The 19,382-nt window shown below is 39.5% G+C and overlaps 1 protein-coding gene across 11 annotated transcripts in view; it reads right to left on the bottom strand.

The window, feature by feature from the left end:
• The window catches only part of PSD3 (pleckstrin and Sec7 domain containing 3), a 647,135-nt gene that overhangs the window by 153,239 nt on the left and 474,514 nt on the right, over positions 1-19,382 (bottom strand). For all 11 annotated transcript variants that reach the window (XM_067022673.1, XM_059049100.2, XM_067022674.1 and 8 more), the window contains one exon: positions 3,559-3,602. In XM_067022673.1, the coding sequence (XP_066878774.1) occupies positions 3,559-3,602 (44 nt within the window). The remainder of the gene's footprint in view (positions 1-3,558; positions 3,603-19,382) is intronic.

Raw genomic sequence — 19,382 nt, 5'->3', positions numbered from 1 at the left:
TGGTTGGTAAGATCAGGAAAGAATTCATGGAGCAGTTTATGAGCTGGGCTGTAAAGAACGGCAGGGATGTAGATTCTAAGCAGAGGTTACTTTATGAGCACTGTCCCCAAAGCAGGAAGCCATGGGGCAAATACAGGGAATGGCATCTAGTGGCAGCTTTGTTGACATACAGGGTGTGTGAAGACAAGTACGGGGAATAAGATAGATCACTGGCACAATGTGCAGAGCTTAATGACATTTTAGAGCAGAGGAGGGCTTCAAAACAGGTTAAAGTAGAGGAAAGAGGCTGGAGGCGGAGACAGTCAGGAGGCAGAAGCATGGATGTCTGAACTCAGAGTGCCACAGCAGGAATGGTGCGGGGCCGCTGGTGGGGCCAGTTCCACGGGAGCGAACTAGGGGCCAGAGAGGTTCAAGGATGATGGGAGCCCAGAATCTAGGAAATACTGGTGTCATTAATAGAAGCGGAGACCATGTGACGAAGTCTAGAGACAGATGATGAGTGCTGAGTGCAGAGGAAATGTCCAGAAGAAAAATGCAAATGTTGAACTGAAATCTGGGAAAGAGGGCAGAGTTGAATATAAGGTAAGAATTTTTAGATACAGCAGATGAACTCTTAAGACTGAATGAGACTGATGAGAATGGGACTTCAGTGAAAAGACAATTCTAAGTGCTAATCTTTGGGAGATACTAACATTAATGGCTAATAGGAGGAAAACGAGTCAGAGAAAGTGTGACTGGAGAGATACAAGGAAAACTGGGGGAGCACAGTGTTATATGCAGTTACACACATGCACATACCTATGAATAAAAAAGCTTAGCTCTTGATCTGAAGGATCACATAAGTTGATATATGGACAGCGGGGTTTTCTAAAGTGTGTTCTAGGGCAGGGGTCCCTAACCCCTGGGGATACCGGTCCGGTCCGCAGCCTATTAGGAACCGGGCCGCACAACAGGAGGTGAGTGGCGGGAGAGTGAGGGAAGCTTCATCTGCCGCTCCCCATCGCTCCCCATGGCTCCCCACCGCTCGCACTGCCACCTGAGCCATCCCCTCCCGCCCCCCTCTGCCCCCATCCATGGAAAAACTGTCTTCCAAAAAACCGGTCCCTGGTGCCAAAAAGGTTGGGGACCACTGTTCTAGGGAACACTCGTTTTTGTAGCTGTTGAAAGGTACTTCATCAAAACAGGACTCAGGGATCGAAAAGGTTAGGATATTGGCCCTTTATCTACTGAAGAAGTTCAGAGTCCATCACACTGACCCATAAATCCTTTTTGTTTTATATCCTCTAGATACAGCAGTGCATCTAGACAAGGAGCCAGCTTGAGAAATACTGATAGGTCGTAACGTTTCAAAATTCACAGAATATTAAAACTGAAAAGGACAGCTGTGATCATTTCATCCAATCACTTCATTTTATACGTGAAGAAAGTTAATTATATGATAAATTACTGTACTGCCTTATTCTTGGTAGGTGATGAATAAATGTGGATAGGAAAGTGTATGAACAAGAGAGAAATAAAAAGGAAAATGACAAATAAAATAGAAATCAGAGCTTTAAAAGCTACAATACTAGTTACCATTTGAGAGATAACTTGCTTTATGCTTATTGTTTTAGAATGTTTCACAGTGTCCGGTGTGAGATCCTGAAGAGGAAACTGAGGCCTCAAGGATCACATGGCCAGTGGCCCAGCTGGTACACAACAGGGCTCAAATTCAAACCCAAATCTGTCTTACTCTTGAAATCTGGGCTCTTGAACACAATGCTCTGTTGACCTGACAAGAGGGCCAAAGAAGAATCCAGTTCTTGGGTAAACATCCACCCTCACCCATGGATAGGGCCCAAGATAAAGCTTTCTTATACCAAATTTCCACTATACATGAATGTAAATAAAACCTAATGTAGCAAATTCAATATATCAAAAATCTAGATTTACAAAATAGATCCTCAGGAGTATATTTATTTGCTTTTAAAAATAAATTTATAAAAGAATCATCAAAATATTATCTCTCACAATGTGAATATATTTATAATTATTTCATTCTATTAATTTTTCTAGAGTAGACATCCTGCATAGGTCAGGATATGCTTTTAATATTTCGGCAAGCGTCTAAGAATATCATTTATGAAATTTTTCTAGGAAACTCACTTTCATTCATGAGAAATGAGTCCAAAAATAATCGCTTTGGACCTCAGGCCATGAATTCATGTTAATTTTATTGAATTATCCTTGAAATGATACACTATCTTTACTTGAGTCTGGTGATATACATACACAGAAACATAGGCCATCACATATACTTGCAAATATTACAGTCTCAAACTTTGAATCCCCAATTTAAAATAGTACCACATTCCCTTACAATTAGTGAAACAATTTAAGTGGTATTGATTTTTTTTTTTTTTTTTTTTTTTTTGCGGTATGCGGGCCTCTCACCGTTGTGGCCTCTCCCGTTGCGGAGCACAGGCTCCGGACGCGCAGGCTCGGCGGCCATGGCTCACAGGCCTAGCCGCTCCGCGGCATGTGGGATCTTCCCGGACCAGGGCACGAACCCGTATCTCCTGCATTGGCAGGCGGATTCTCAACCACTGCGCCACCAGGGAAGCCCTGTATTGATACTTTTAAATTCATTCTAGCATGTTATACGTAAGATCTAGTCCACTGGTAAGCCATTTTTCTGCAGTGCGCATTATTAAATAATAAGATTTATTCCCCCAAGTTATGATTTGTAAACCTAAGTTCACTGTAGATGGCTATGTTAGGTAACATGTCAGAAAAATATTTATGAAAGTTTAGTATCAGTGAAAATCAAAAATAAAATTCACATGTAGTTCTTCTAACTATTTCTAAAAAATTAAATTCTTAACTGCTATACTGATCAGTGGAAATTTAACAAGGGTGGTTTTCTTGGTCTACATAGAGTTAGTTATAATTTATCTGTAATACTATCTCCCCCAAAGTATGTACCTTGAAACCTTACATTTTATTGTCAAAATAGGTTCAGGAAACATTGCAAATTCTATTTCTCTCTTACAGATTGACAATAAACATCAGCACTGTACAAGCTCCTGGAAGTTCTTCAGTTAAAAAGAAAAATTAGCTTCATTTAATCCATCATTTCTCAAGCTTATCTATCAATATCCTGGTATAATTAGTGTCACAGGAAACAGGATTAGAAAACCTTGCTATAAATGATAAGAAGGAGATAATTAGAGTAAGTGTATGGTACCCAAATCATCTGTGTTAGATTTTGGAATTTATATAATTTTATTGTATTTTCTTTTTGAATGCTATTTTTTATAAAAATATAATTGATTGCATATAGGCATAGAAACCAGCTTAAAATAAGAATCGGAGCATGCTGGGTACCAAGAAGAAGACATGGCATACTCAGGGTTTATGTGTCTTATACAAAGTAGGTAAGACACTGGTGTAAAATGAGAACAGTCGGTGCAATTAACCCTTCTCCAGGGTCACCGCTAAGGCACAAAGAAAGACAGTAAGAAAAGAGCAAGTAGTTCATTTACTAAAAGGCTGACATGCAGCATACTTAATACTTACACTGCCCATTCAAGCTTCTCATTCTTGATTGAGTTGTACAGAGCCTGTAAAGAGAGAAAACAAGATGGAATTATTCTTTTCATCCTGTTTCACATTTTGCGTTCAGCAAATGACCAAAACCAAAAGGCTTGAGTGAGTCAGCAAGCAACTCTCAGGGCCCTTGTAGGTCATCCTATTGGTACTACAGAAATGAAGAAAACACAGGTGAGGTTAAGGAGCACAGGGCAGGTAGAGCTCTGTGAAAGACAGAGACTTTTCATGAAGTAAAAAATGTCATTTGTAAGACACACAACACTGTACTACATTTTACCACAGTAAAGTATAGGACATGATTAAAGTTAGACCATGTACTCTATTTTTCTTATTCAAAATATGTTCTTACAGTTTCATTGCTTTGGAAATTTCAATATTCATACCTTTTCATTAATGGAATAAATATAACTGTTTTCATAACAACTGTTTTCATAACAAGGAAGGGAGACTGAAGCCCAATTATGGGAGACTATCTTAGAATAATTTCAGAGTTTCTATACCAATGACTTAAACCAGCTTTTTGTTTTGTTATGTTTTTTTGTTTTTTTTATTGGGGTAAATTTGCTTTACAACGGTGTGTTAGTTTCTGCTGTACAGTCAAGTGAATCAGCTATATGTACACGTATATGCCCTCTTTGTTGGATTTCCTTCCCATTTAGATCACCACAGAGCACTGAGTTCCCTGTGCTATACAGCAGATTCTCATTAGTTACCTATTTTGTACATAGTAGTGTATATATGTCAATCCCAATCTCCCGATTCATCCCGCCCTCCCTTTCCTGCCCTCGGGGTCCATATGTTTGTCCTCTACATCTGTGTCTCTATTTCTGCTTTGCAAATAGGTTCATCTGTACCACTCTTTTAGATTTCACATATATGTGTTAATATACGATATTTGTTTTTCTCCTTCTGACTTCACTCTGTATGACAGTCTCTAGGTCCATCCACGTCTCTACAAATGACCCAACTTTATTTCTTTTATGGCTGAGTAATATTCCATTGTATCAGAATGGCCATCATCAAAAAATCTACAAACATTAAATGCTGGAGAGGGTGTGGAGAAAAGGGAACCCTCTTGCACTGTTGGTGGAAACATAAATTGATACAGCCACTATGGAGAACAGTATGGAGGTTCCTTTAAAAACCAAAAATAGAACTACCATATGACCCAGCAATCCCACTACTGGGCATATACCCTGAGAAAACCATCATTCAAAAAGAGACATGTACCACAATGTTCACTGCAGCTCTATTTACAATAGCCAGGACATGGAAGCAACCTAAGTGTCCACAGACAGATGAATGGATAAAGAAGATGTGGCACATATATACAATGGAATATTACTCAGCCATAAAAAGAAACAAAATTGAGTTATTTGTAGTGAGGTGGATGGACTTAGAGTCTGTCATACAGAGTCAAGTAAGTCAGAAAGAGAAAAACAAATACTGTATGCTAACACATATATATGGAATCTAAAGAAAAAAATGGTTCTGAGGGGAAGGGTAAGCTGGGACGAAGTGAGAGAGTGGCATGGACTTATATACACTACCAAATGTAAAACAGATAGCTAGTGGGAAGCAGCTGCATAGCACAGGGAGATCGTCTCGGAGCTTTGTGACCACCTAGAGGGGGGGGATAGGGAGGGTGGGAGGGAGATGCAAGAGGGAGGGGATATGGGGATATATGTATACGTATAGCTGATTCACTTTGTTATACAGCAGAAACTAACACACCATTGTAAAGCAACTAGACTCCAAGAGAGATGTTAAAAAAAATTTTTTTTTTTTTTAAAGCCACATGCACCCCAGTGTTCACTGCAGCACTATTCACAATAGCCAGATCCCAGAAGCAAGCTAGGTGTCCATGGACAGAGGAATGGATTTAAGCAGCTTTTATCGGTCCCACCTCCTCACTCTGCTTTACAGTTGGTGAGTGTCGCACTGGCGTGTGCGGTGGTTCAACGGACAGAAAGCTTCCTTGGAGCCTCCGGGAGAACCAGTGATGCAGTCCAGGCAGCCAAAGACTGCCCCACCACACCTCCCAGCTCTGGCGTCACGTGTAAGCTCCTTGTAATCACGTTGTTCCACTACAGCTAATCCAAGAAAATGCTACCCACATCTCTAGTTTCTTACTTTTGAGAGATGTTATAAAGAAAACACAAGTGCATCTCTAAGATATAAAACCAGAACAGCAAATTGCGTTGAAGAGGGGACTATGTGCCTAATAACATGATGAAGTTGGAACATTTTTCTTTAAAGGAGGATTTGGACTTATGAGACTCATCTCATTTACTCTGAGATGGAAAAAGGGGGACCAGATGCCATCCAACCCCTCATCTTCCACATGAGGAAATGGTAAGTTCATAACGTTTCCCAGGCAGCACAGCAGAGCAGAGGCAGAACTGCCTTGTAGATCTATCTTCTAAGTGTGAGAGGCAGTCTACATGTGTGTGATCAGAAAGACTGCACCCAGGTAGTGAACTCCCTTTCTAGCAAAGCACGTCCCAATTCAGGACAAAGATGCTTAGTTACAGATTTTATATTATGTAAGACGCAATACACGTATCCTTAGCCAGTGTCTTGACAGACTCTGTGGGAGTTCTTCAGTGTGGCTACAGTAGTCAGTTTACCTACTGGATAATTATGGGAGCTAATAAAATCTAGGCCACATTTCATCATTATCAGGTATGGTAAAACGTGTCCTCAAATGGTAAAACATCAAAAGAAAATAAGGGGTAAATCAAGGCACAAAGACCATGCTATAAATTGGATGTTCTTTTCGAAGAACTCAAATTCACTCAAGAAGTAGGACAACCTATTATATAGCTAATGTCTCTTGAGTCTGCATGTACAGAAGTGCAGAGTCAATGTCTAGCTCCAGCCTCAGGAGACACTTGCTGATAAGTGTCTTTACATGAATTCTACAACTTGTAGGAGCCGTCCTGAACCCACAAGTAATAGTGGGCTTTTCAGAAGAGACAGACCATTAAAGGTTCTTTATACACTATCACACTCAATACTAACCAGAGTAATTTAACAATATGGTAAAGATTAAAAAACTGTCTGTTCATAAAGGTAGAAAATGATATCTAAGCAACTAGAAATTTTCCAATAAATTCAACTCTGCCCTAGATCATTTTTTTTTTCAAATTCTTTGCCTGTGAGAATATTTTCTTGAAGAAAGAACTGAGTTTCAAATGAGAAGAGTCTTGTTACCCTGTCAGCTGCACATCAAACAACAAACCTATTATAAAGGGTCTTGTAAAATTCAACAAACTTGCTATATTGTAGGTCAAGTCCTCTTTGTGTAAATGATAATGCAACAAATCTAAACAGGGGATGTTATCTTTATCCTTTTCAATGAAAAAATTACAAAGGGATTTTCCTGAATCTTTTTAGTGCTTTATGATAGTCCATTATTTCTCTTAAAAAAGGAAAATTTGCTTTGCAAATGCATCCAACACTCATATACCCTGATCACAACTGCCTACCCTTGTATCTAGTTCACTTCGTTAGGAACTGAAGTCCCTTGATTCCCCCTCATCTCCAGCCAACAGTCCTCACATCCTTTCCCAGGCAGCCCATCACCTCAACCAGTCTTGATGGTATTTTCCACTTCTTTGTCCCACGGCCTTTCTGTTGTACCTGAAAAGAAACACTGTAACTCTTGACCAATCCTATTCTGACTTCACATTATATTAGTTAAGGTTTCTTTAGTTTCAAATTCAAAAATCTAAACTCTACCTTAAGGGTAAGGGGGACCTAATGTTTATGTATCCAAACCATAAAAAAGATCCAGATGGAGCTGGCCACAGGGACACAGGAATTTTAAACTCTGACCCCTTGTCAACCATTTCTCAATAAAATTGGAAAAAAAATATAAACTCTGCCCCCTCTCCTCTCAACTCTTCTCTTTCCATCCCTAACATCCCCACTCCCTGTTTCTTTGCTACACAAGAAACAATAAACATGTCCATATCAACAGCACCCATTCACATCTTTGTATCTCTCAATAAGAGAAACACACAGTTCTTTTCTCCCAGCTCCAGTTTGAAAGGATTCCAATTGGTATGATGTAGGCCACCTGTCCTCCCCACTGATCAATCCACGTGCCTGGGAGATGAGGAGTTATGATTCGCGCTTCCCTGCAGTCAAGGGGGCTGGGGTATCTATTACAGAGGGGTGGCACTGACTGGCCACAAGTGCAGTCCTCCTGAGCTCCTGGTAGGCGACTAATTCAACATTAATAGAGAACATTAAACAACAGTACACACTAACATCTCACACTTCTACAGAGCATTCATTCATGAGCCTCCTTTAACTTTTTTGCCATATCCCCTAAAATGTATCTGCATTGGCATCTGTTCTTTCCTCCTTTCTGACAGGAAGGGAAGGAGTGTCCCATGCCTGCCAGGCTAAGCCTCTAACACAGGTCCTGACCTTCCCTTTCTGGGGTAACAGCTCTTCCTTTACCTGCTCCTCTCTATCAGCTTTCAAACCTGTGCAGGTCTCTCCGAACCCCATCTCTGCAATTTAGTTGCCACCCTTTGTTCCTCAGAACCTCTCCTGAGAGAAGTCTCAGCAATTTTTATCTCCGCTTGATCTATTCTCTTCAATCTAATTTCCATCCCTGTTCCTCCATTAAAACTTATCACAACAAATTCATCAGCTTTGCTTGTTCAAGGCCACTCTAGTGTTCTGCATCTCTTCACCTTCAGCAGCACGGAATACTCTCAAATATTGAATATATTCTTCCTTATTTTCTGTGACACAACACATAGTTTCCTGAATTTTCTCCTATCTCCTTTGACAATCCTTCTCCTTATTCATATCTTCCTCATCGTATCCCTTAAATGTGGCTGAACCTAAGGGTTTATCTTCGGCCCATGTGAACTCCTGTGAAGTTCAGATTCATGTGTCACAAAGCATCACAAACTCCATAAAAGGGAACTAACTAGTACATGAAGGCCGAATAGTGAAAGTGTCCTCTCAATCTTAGTAAACCCCGTTGATATAAAACATTTAATTTCTGGAGTACAGAAACACTACACACAAAGCCCAAGGATGGATAGTCTATGGTGATATAAAACATGCCCAAGTCAGAATCCTAGGAATGCCAAAATTTTTCTATCAATTGTTCCATTCAGAATACTTTTACGTATATTTCTACCACACAATCAAGGAAGCTCCAGGTTAAAAATCATCTTTACTACCAATCTTGCATCTGCCTACTAATGGCACAAGAACAAGCCTTTTTAGTAATAATGTTTTTAGGACAAATTGTTAAAACTCAAGAAACAACAAAATGGAATTGCAGAGCTGAAAGGGGCCTTAGAGATCATGAAATAAATTCTTCCTTTTGTAGATGGGGAAAATGAAGCCCTGTGTTTAAAAAATTCTCTCAAGGTCCTATAGCTAGTTTTCATAAAGTTTGACTCAGAAATTACATTTCTCTGGGCTTCCCTGGTGGCGCAGTGGTTGAGAATCTGCCTACCAATGCAGAGGACACGGGTTCAAGCCCTGGTCTGGGAAGGTCCCACATGCCGCACAGCAACTGGGCCCGTGAGCCACAACTACTGAGCCTGCGCATCTGGAGCCTGTGCTCCGCAACAAGAGAGGCCGCGGCAGTGAGAGGCCCGTGCACCACGATGAACAGTGGCCCCCGCTCGCCGCAACTAGAGAAAGTTCGCACACAGAAACGAAGACCCAACACAGCCAGAAGTAAATAAATAAAAATAAAATAAACTTGTTTTTTTTTTTAAAAGAAAAAAAAGAAATTACATTTCTCTCAGAAATCAAGTGACTACATTCAAATAACTACATTCTATCCTTTCAACTAACTAAATTCTTTCCTATCAGCTAACTACATTCTCTCTCCTAAAACCAAACTTGACAGCATCGTAAATGCCTGGCTTAGGTCAAGGCTCACGTGAAAGGGAAGAAGGTTCGTGCCTCTCCTGGAATCGAGTCACGTAATGCTGGTCACTGTGATATTCTCTTCTTAAAGATGAGCTTTAAACAAGAGCCACCGTTGCTGGGACACATGCTTGGGATGCCTTCGTCAGTGAGGATGATGGTTTGCTGCACTGATCGTATACTCCCACTCCACTTATGACCAAAGGTATTTGCCATACAAATGGCTGAAACTGGAGATGTATTCGACAGCTTAGTAAAATAATTTATCTCTAGCTATGTGAGGGGGTATCTGATCTAGGTCAAAGAAAGTAAGATTTGTGGGTAAACACTGTCACAGAAGGCTTCCATTTCCCTGTGGCCGTGAATTGGTAGCTGGAGACAAGTGGGGAAAGGGACCAAATCAATCTCAATGGGCCAGAGCAGCCCATATAAATTATATGCAGTGAGGTGATAGCCAGCTGTCTCAGGCTAAATAATGGACCCCCAAAAGATATCCAGGTTCTAAACCCCAGAACCTGCAAATGTTTCTGCATTCCACAAAAAGTTTGCAAACACAATTAATTTAATGATCTTGAATGGGAGAGAATATCTGGGCTGAGTGGTGTCTCTATAAGAAGGCAGCAGAGGGAGATTTAATGAAGACAGAGGAGAAGATAACACAAAGATGGACAGAGAAATTGAAGTGATACAGACACAAACCAAGGAATGCTGGCAACCACCAGAGGTTGGAAGAGCCAGGGAAGAGATTCTCTCCTAGACCCTCTGGAGGAGTGCCGCACTGTCCACACCTTGATTTCAGACGTCTGGCCCCCAAAGTTGTGACAGAATACATTCCTGTTGTTTTAGAACACCAAGTTTGTGGTAATTTGTTGCAGCAGCCCTAGGAAATTAACACACGAGGTATAAATGGAAGACAGATACCTGAGTAAAGAATGATCATACCCACAGGTTGATTTCCAGAAACTTTTCCAGAGTCAGTCCCCAGGTAAAACACAGTTGTCTACCAGAGTGCTCTCAACTGAGAGTATGAGCGTATGTGCCAGAATCAGCCAATGAACTTTTAAAAATATTGATCACTGAGTCCCATCCCAGATCTACTGAATCAGATTCGCAGATTAGGAACCTAAACATGAATATTTCCAAATGATCCACACATACCTCTGATACAAACCCTTGGTTAAAAAATCACTGCTTTGTGAGGTTACCTGTCTTCTTCTAACTGAAATTCGTGCAACTTAACCCAGGAGCTAGACAATAATCAAATACCTCCACTGAGACTAAAGAGGACAGACAGAATGATTCCTCAAAGTTGAAGTTCATCATTTTTAACAATGAGAAAGCAAAGTAACTTGCTTAAATTACAGAGAGCAAGGTATCTTGGCCTAAATTTACTTTTAAGTCTTTGTTCTTCAACTTTTAATTGCTTCTCGAGATGATAAAATGCAATTTTATTCAAGGCTTATTAGCACCATCTTTGACAGCCCACACACGGTTCTCTGAAGCTTTCCCTATTACCATGCATCAGGTAACCATGAGTCTCTTTCTCTCTAGAAGCACATTTTGCAATCTATGAAATTCGTATATTTTTGTTCAATCATCTCTCAACTCCAATGATTTTTCTTTCTCTGTGCTCCTTGAATTACTATTCATATATTTTTGTTCAATCATCTCTCAACTCCAATGATTTTTCTTTCTCTGTGCTCCTTGAATTACTATGAAAAGCTTCCCTTCGTGAAACTGACAGTGACCACAGTGAAATTTGTACCCAAGAATTATGACACCATCAACACCATGGCTATCTTGTTCAAGTGCAATGCTGCTTCATGCAGATATTCAGATCAAGCAGACTTCTGCATATAGAACTAAATATGTAATACTCTGGAAAATGTTATCAGAGAAAGACTGTGTTTGAAAAAGACATTGGTTAAAAATTAATAAATCTAGTTACCATATGAATTTCAAATTGGTTAGAAAAACTCAAAATATCTTAAAGCAATGGCCCTCAACTTTTATTTTCTTCCCTATACCTTAAAATAATATTGAGCAACTGCATTACTCCCTCATTAAAGAGGGGCTTCCCTAAAACCAATATTTAGAATGAACTCTGTTTGCCCCTCGACCTGTGGAAGTTGCTACGCCGCCCGTGCAACACACCAAATAAAGTTATGGGTGAGAACTGTGCTGCCGCCTTCTTTTTTTCTCTTTCTTAAGTGGCAGAAGGCAATTGTCAAGCAGAAGTAAAAAAGGATAAACAGCCTGAAACTCTGACCACAAGAGTATTCATAGGTAGATCCATTTTAGGGAGAAGAACATATAAAAGATGAGTTTCTGGCAACTGATTCCCGTACCCAGTGGAAAGTTTTCACGTACCCACGTTTAAAGAACACGACATTAAAGGACACATATTAACAAGCAGCCTTGCAGGCATTCCTCGCTTTAGCTCTCATTCAGGGTGAAAAACGCATGCTCAATATAAATAACTTATTCTGAGTTTGGCTTTTTCCCACATCTATAGTCAGATCTATTTTTTGGATCTAGTCACCAAGTAAACAGAGTCAAAATCTATGTCCTGGAGAGTTAACTTACCACATGTTGTGGTGCACTTACAAACCCAGCCAGCAATGGCAGAAACATCTAACCATTTAGTGTCTGACTCTACTGTGGAGATGAGCCAACGCCAAACCATAACAGATACCACGACAGTAACATAAAAGCACTCGCCTTACTGAAAGGGAATCTGAAGTACAATTAATATGCAGGATTCATCACATAACAAACACTTGTGAGTACCTCTATAGGCCATAGTGGCATTATGCTAGGTGTAGAAGAATCCACTCTGCCTTCAGGGGTCTCTTACGTAAGAATAACAAAACATACTGCTAATCCTGACTGAACTTGACCTAATGGAGAATTAGCTAGCAGAATCAACTTTTTACTTCCTGCCATCAATGTGCTTTCACACATAGTATCTAATATGTGACATCATATTACAAGTAATTTTTAGAGAAATATTTAATAGAAGAGAGAAGAGATCCAGTCTCAGGATCTAAGAATTTGAGGGGAGGAGGGGGTTCGACAATCACGAACTTGCCCTTTCAAGACAAATAATTTCATTTAGCTGGCCTTCATTTTCTAAATATGTGCTATGAGAGGGTTGCATAAGGTTACCTTTTTTGACCCCCTTCCAGATCTACCATTCTATGATTCCACTTCAAAAGGATCTCAGAAATCACCTGGTCAAACTCTCAAACTAGTTCTTTCCCTAGTCCCTACTCCCTTTATCACCATTTATGCTGACACAGTACTCCAAACTATTACACACACACACACACACACACACACATTCTTTCATTTCATTCATTCTGAGGGTAGAATTGGTCAATAAGGTGTCATGAGCATTTCTACAGAGTGTATTCCTCCTAAAGTGCCTTTTCTACACCTTATGATTACCTTCCATTTGACTGGCTGCTGTGTCTTAAGGAAACTTCCTTAACTATGCTTGTTCAAATAACATTATTCAAAATGTAAATGTATTTAAATACAAAATAGCCACTAAGTTCCTTTTTCTAAATTGAGGCATAATTGACGTATAACATTATATTAGGTTCAGGTGCACAACATAATGATTTGATATTTATATTAAGCTCCTTTTTGAGCAAAAATTTAAGTAGAAAGAATTTTTTTCTCCTTGTTAATACTGTAAACATATCCCTCAACACAATAAAAGCCATATATGACAAGCCCACAGCTAACACCCAAAGTGGCTGCATCAATTTACATTAAAAAACTGAAAGCTTCTGCTCTAATGTCAGGAACAAGACAAGGATGCCCATTCTCACTGCTTTTATTCAACATAGTATTGGAAGTCCTGGCCAGAGCAATTAGGCAAGAGAGGGAAATAAAAGGCATTCAAATTGGAAAAGAAGAAGTAAAACTGTCACTATTTGGAGATGACATGATATTACGTATAGAAAAACTTGGACTCCACAAAAAAAACTTCTAAAATTAACTTAAAAATTCAATTAAGTTGCAGGATATGAAATCAATATATAGAAATCTGTTGATTTCTATACACTAATAATGAACTATCAGAAAGAGAAATGAAGAAAACAATCCCATTTATAATTTCATCAACAAGAATAAAATACCTGGGAATAAATTTAATAAAGGAAGTGAAAAACCTATGCACTGAAAATTATAAGACACTGATGAAAAACATTGAAGATGACCAAATAAATGGAAAGATATTCTGTGTTTATGGATTAGAAGAATTAATATCATTAAAATGTCCTATATTACCCAAAGCAATCTACAGATTCAATGCACTCCCTATCAAAATTGCAGTGGCATTTTTTTCACAGAAATAGAAGAAAACAATCCTAAAATTTGTGTGGAGGCACAAAAGACCCCGGAGAGCAAAAGCAATTTTGAGAAAGAACAAAAGAAGCTAGAGGTATTACACGCTCTGATTTCAAAATATATTACAAAACTATAGTAATCAAAACAGTATGATAGTGACATAAAAACAGACACACAGATCAATGGAACAGAATAGAGAGCCAGAAATAAGTCCACACATATATGGTCAATTGATTTATGACAAAGGAGCCTTGACTATACAACGGGGAAAGGATAGTCTCTTCAATAAATGGTGTTAGGAAAACTGAACAGCCACATGCAAAAGAATGGAACTGGACCACTATCTTACACCATATACAAAATTTAACTCAAAATGGATTAAAGAGTTGAATGTAAGACCTGAAACCATAAAACTCCTAGAAGAAAACATAAGCAGTAAACTCCTTGACATTGGTCTTGGTGATGAGTTTTTGGATTTGACACAAAAAGCAAAGGCAACAAAAGCAAAAATAAATAAGTGAGACTGCTCAAACTAAAAAGCTTCTGCACAGCAAAGGAAATCATCAACAGAATGAAAAAGCAATGAACTGAATGAGAGAAAGTATTTGCAAACAATATGTCTGATAAGGGGTTAATATCCAAAATATAAAAAGAACTCACACAACTTGATCACAAAAAACAAACAAACAACTCAATTAAAATATGGGCAAGGGATCTGAAGAGACAGTTTTTCAAAGAAGACATACAGATGGCCAACAGGCAAATGAAAATATATTCAACATCACTAATCATCAACAAAATGCAAATCAAAACCACAATGAGACATCACCTCACACCTGTCAGAATGGCTGTTATCAAAAAGACAAGTAATACCAAGTGCTGGCCAGGATGTGGAGAAAAGGGACACCCTGTGCACTGTTGGTGGGAATGTAAATTGGTGCAGCCACTATGGAGAACAGTATGGAGTTTCTCACAGAAATTAAAACTAGTACTGCCATATGATCCTGCAGTCCCACTTCTGGGTAGTTATTGAAGGAAACAAAAACGGTAATTTTAACATATACTGAAAAGACATATGGACTGTCCTATGTGCACTGCAGCATTATTTTATTTATAATATCCAAGGTATGGAAACAATGTACGTGTCCATGGATGGATAAACTGCTTCCTTTCTCTCTCTCTCTCTCTCACCACACACACACACGCACACACACGCACACACACACAAAGGAAAATTATTCACCCATAAAAAATGAAATCTCACCATTTGCAATAAGATGGATGAAGCTTCTGAGTGTTACGCGGAGTGAAATAGCTCAGAAGGAAAAGATAAATACCATGTTATCTCATACACGTGGAATCTAAAACAAAAAACACACAAAAACCCCAAGCTCATATAGAGAAAAGATTGGTGGGGTTGCCAGAGGGGTGGGGTAGGGATGGGGGAGTGGGAGAAATGAGCAAAGGGGGTTAAAAGGTACAACCTTCCAATCATAAGATAAATAAGGCATGGGGATGTAATGTGCAGCATGGTGACTATAGTTAACAATACTGTGCTGCATATTTGAAAGCTGTTAACAGTGATCTTAAAAGTCCTCATCACAAGAAAAAAAAAATTTGTAACTATGTAAGGTGATGGGTATTAACTAGACTTATGGGGTGATCATTTCACAATGTATACAAAGATCAAATCATTATGTTGTATGCTGAAACTAACATAATGTTATATGTCAGTTATACCTCAATTTAAAAAAACCCTGTAAACACACCCTAAAATGAGTTGATTTGAATGTCAAGTCTAAATGTTGGTCCAATATCAAAAAACTGACCAAGACTCATCAGCAAGCAGGTTACATAGCTGAGTACAGTGTCCAGGGAGATCCTGTTGGGAATTAGAGAAAGCCCGATCTAGAGGGGCGGGTGATACTCAGCTGTAGCCTGATTTCAACCAGGTGGGAATGTGGATTCACTATGGCTAGCTCTTATTATTTTCAGAAGTAGCTAGAAGTACAAATTACTCAAGGCTCACAAATTTTCAAATGTGGCAACAAAAAGAGCAACAAAAACAAACAAAAAACCCCCCACTGTGGGCCAAACTAGACACATCTGTTATCCAACAGGACGTCAGGGTTGAAATTCTGATGAGAATGAAGTTATCAGAAAACTGTCGGGAAAGAACAATGAGAATCCCAAATAGAGAACAGATACAGCAAAACTTCTGGTTTATGATGTTTCACTTGATGAGATTTCTCTAACTCTGTGATGATGCTCTAGCCATCTCTCAATAGCTGATATTCCACTGATGATAATAATACAGCCATCTATCTATGAGGCATCGTGCTAAGAGAGCTGTTTCTATTTAATCTCACTGAGTCCTCACAGCAACTGTATGACTGAGGTATTTTTAGCCCTGCTTTAGACATGACATACCTAATGCTCATAAAGGTTAAGTAATCTGCCAAAGGTCATACAGCAGAGCCGAGGATCTGAAGACGGGTCTGTCTGAAGCCAAAGTCTGTGCTTGTCAAGTCTGCCCTAATCCTGATGCAATACTGACATATATAACATACTATAACATAGTATATATACAGTATATATAAAATGTTTTAAGTTAACATAGATTGAGCAATAGATTTTACAACTTCAATAAATGCTTTGTTGTTAAAAACTTACTAGATGCTAGTTTAAAAATTTCAAAACAAACAATGTTATTCAGATTCTTCCATTTCTTCGTCTTTTACTTTCTGTTATATCAGCTCAGGACTTGTTATTTAGTTTATTTAAAAGTAATGTTTTCCCCAGGAAAGATATCCACGATCCTGAGTTCTTACCTGAGAAAACAGAGTACATGTGCTGACGGTCTGTCATTCCATTCTCCTGTAACCTGTCAAGCATCTCTGTCACCTGTGTGCTCCAACGGCCTATGTGGCATGCCTGCTTGACTCACTGTATTGTTCTAGCACACAGTAACCACAACAAATATTTTATCCTAACATATGCTGATAGGTCAGGGGAAAGTATTTTTTATAACTACTAAACAATGATGAGATTGCACTTTTTTTCTATAACAGTATTGTATACAGTATAAGTACTTATACAGAATAGATTTTTTTATAATTATTAGAAGACTAGTTCACGTTTGTGACATGAACAGTACAGTATAACATAAGAGTTGTAACAACTGTAACAATATTGTATAAATAAATCTCTTAAAACTATTCACTCATTCATTCATACATTCAGTCAACTGAGTCTCTACTACCTGTCAGGTGGGCAGGTTGTCAGGTACTCACACAGGCATTGAAAGCCCAGTGGTGAACAACACAGGCATAGAACTTAGATTTAGTGGGGGTAGAAACAGACAGTAAAAGAAGAAGAAAACAAACAAAGATTCTTCTGTCATTTTCTGGTAGGCTGCCAAATAATTATTATAAGGTAATTCAAATAAGGTAACAATAACTCAAAAAGTAGCTTTATACTGGATGGTTGAAAAAGCCTCTCTGCAAGGAAATTTAGGGTGTAAGCGACAGCCATAGGAAGATAAAGGGAAAGAGCTCCTGGCGTAACTGAGCCTGGTGGGTCTGAGAAACAAGCAAGGCCAGCACGGCTAGAGCACGGCGGCCTGAGACGTGGGTCCTGACAAGGACAAAGAGGTAACCATGTCACACAGGGTTTTTGACCAGAAAACAAGGGTTAATTCTGCGTGTGTTGGGCAACACTGTAGGATTTTAGCAGTAGAGTGACCTGCTCTAATTCATGTACTTAAAGGTCGCCCTGGCCGCCAAGTGGCGAAAGGATCGGAAGAGAGCAAGGGAAGCTGCAGCGAGACTGGCGGTGTCTGGTGAGGGGTGGTGTGACCGGGCTTGTGGGGCAGCAGTGCAGACTGGGGCTGTATCAGCCATTTTCCTAAATTTGGGGGGAAGGATGGCCCATTTTCACACACCTCAAGCACAAATAAAAAATTGGGTGAGACAGTTTCAACAGTGGCACCAGAGACAGATTGCTCTCCATTAGTATTTAAAGTCATTTAAGCTACAACTGGGGTAGCTATATTAGAATATGCGGTTAAAGGGGAAAAGTGAGGTGCAAAACAGTCTGTTTAGTACGTTCTCCCCTTGTGGAAAAAATGTATCTACGTTTGCTCTCACTACATCTCTGAAAGGATACAGAAGAAACCACTGCTGAGACTTCCTTTGTAGAAGGCAACTGGGGGAACGGAGTGCAAGAGAGAATTTTCCGTGGATAACCTTCTGTACTATTTGAATGTTTACCACACCATAAATGCTTTACTTCTTCAACTAAAAGTCTAGATACTATATGTTAAACTCCTCACACATGTGATCAAGGCTCTGCCTCTCTTTAGTATCCATGATGTCTCACAAATTGTTTTGACCACGGCATGTGTTTTAAAGAAACAGGTGTTGAGAAGACAAGGACCTCGGCGATGATGACCCTGGTACCACGATTCCCATCAGGGAGGCCACAGCACAGAACAAAGAACAGAGGACTAGAAATCAGTTCGCTTGGGTCAAACCTGCCCCTTCCATCAGCCGTGTGACTTTAGGCCACTAACACGAGCCTTTGGTTGCTTCATAGGTAAAGATAAGATAACAGCAATCTACCTCATAGAATCGTGAGGATGAAATCAAACTGCCAATATGAAAACATCTGTACTTTGTAAAGCAACACGTGAATGAAAGGTACTATTGTTACATACAGCCCGTGCTTGTTCTCCTCAAGACTGTACAGGACACTTGAAGTAAACATCCAGAATCCATCCATTCCATTCCCCATGCTAAGCATGCTGGGACTGGGGAGAATCACTTATTTTGAATCAAACTGGCAGTTTGGCATCATAGACAAATATGCCAACAACTAACATTTACTGAGTAGTTAACAAGTGCCGGGACCTGTACATATATGACATTGTTCACTCTTCACCACCACCCAGGGGTATTATTCCCATTTCACAGATGAGGAAAATGGGGTGCAGAGAGGGTAAAGAGAGTGTTCTTAGGTGGGAGATCTCAAAAAGGAATCATAGGCAGTTTGACTCCAAAGCCTTTTAAATTTTTTCCTTGACTTTTTTTCCCTTGAAAAATCTAGGCTTTCACTTCCTGTCTTCACTTCGGGGCAGAGGAGCTTGAATCTGTTATATAATTCTCCCTCTAAAACCCACAATAGTAAGAGTACACACCTCTGACCACTCAGACTAGTATACTATTCTCCCAAGAGAACTCCAACCTGGACGGCTAAAACTGTGTGCAGCTACAGTCCTGCTTTAGGACATGCCAGGCTGGGTGTCTGACAACTGAGAAGATATGATCCATACAGGTGACACTTATTGAGCTGCTATATGCTGAGCACTTGTATGTACTATTTCATTTAACTCTCTATAACCTATGAAACACGTATGACTTATTCCATCTCACTGATCTCAAAGCTATAGAGTAGGCAGATTGCTACTTGCTGCAGGTTGTAGGGTACCAGATCAAATGCAGGAGGCCAGTTAAATG

This window comes from Kogia breviceps, chromosome 20 (genome assembly GCF_026419965.1).
Source record: "Kogia breviceps isolate mKogBre1 chromosome 20, mKogBre1 haplotype 1, whole genome shotgun sequence".
Classification (NCBI taxonomy): domain Eukaryota; kingdom Metazoa; phylum Chordata; class Mammalia; order Artiodactyla; family Physeteridae; genus Kogia; species Kogia breviceps.
This window is presented reverse-complemented; position numbering and strand designations above follow the sequence as displayed.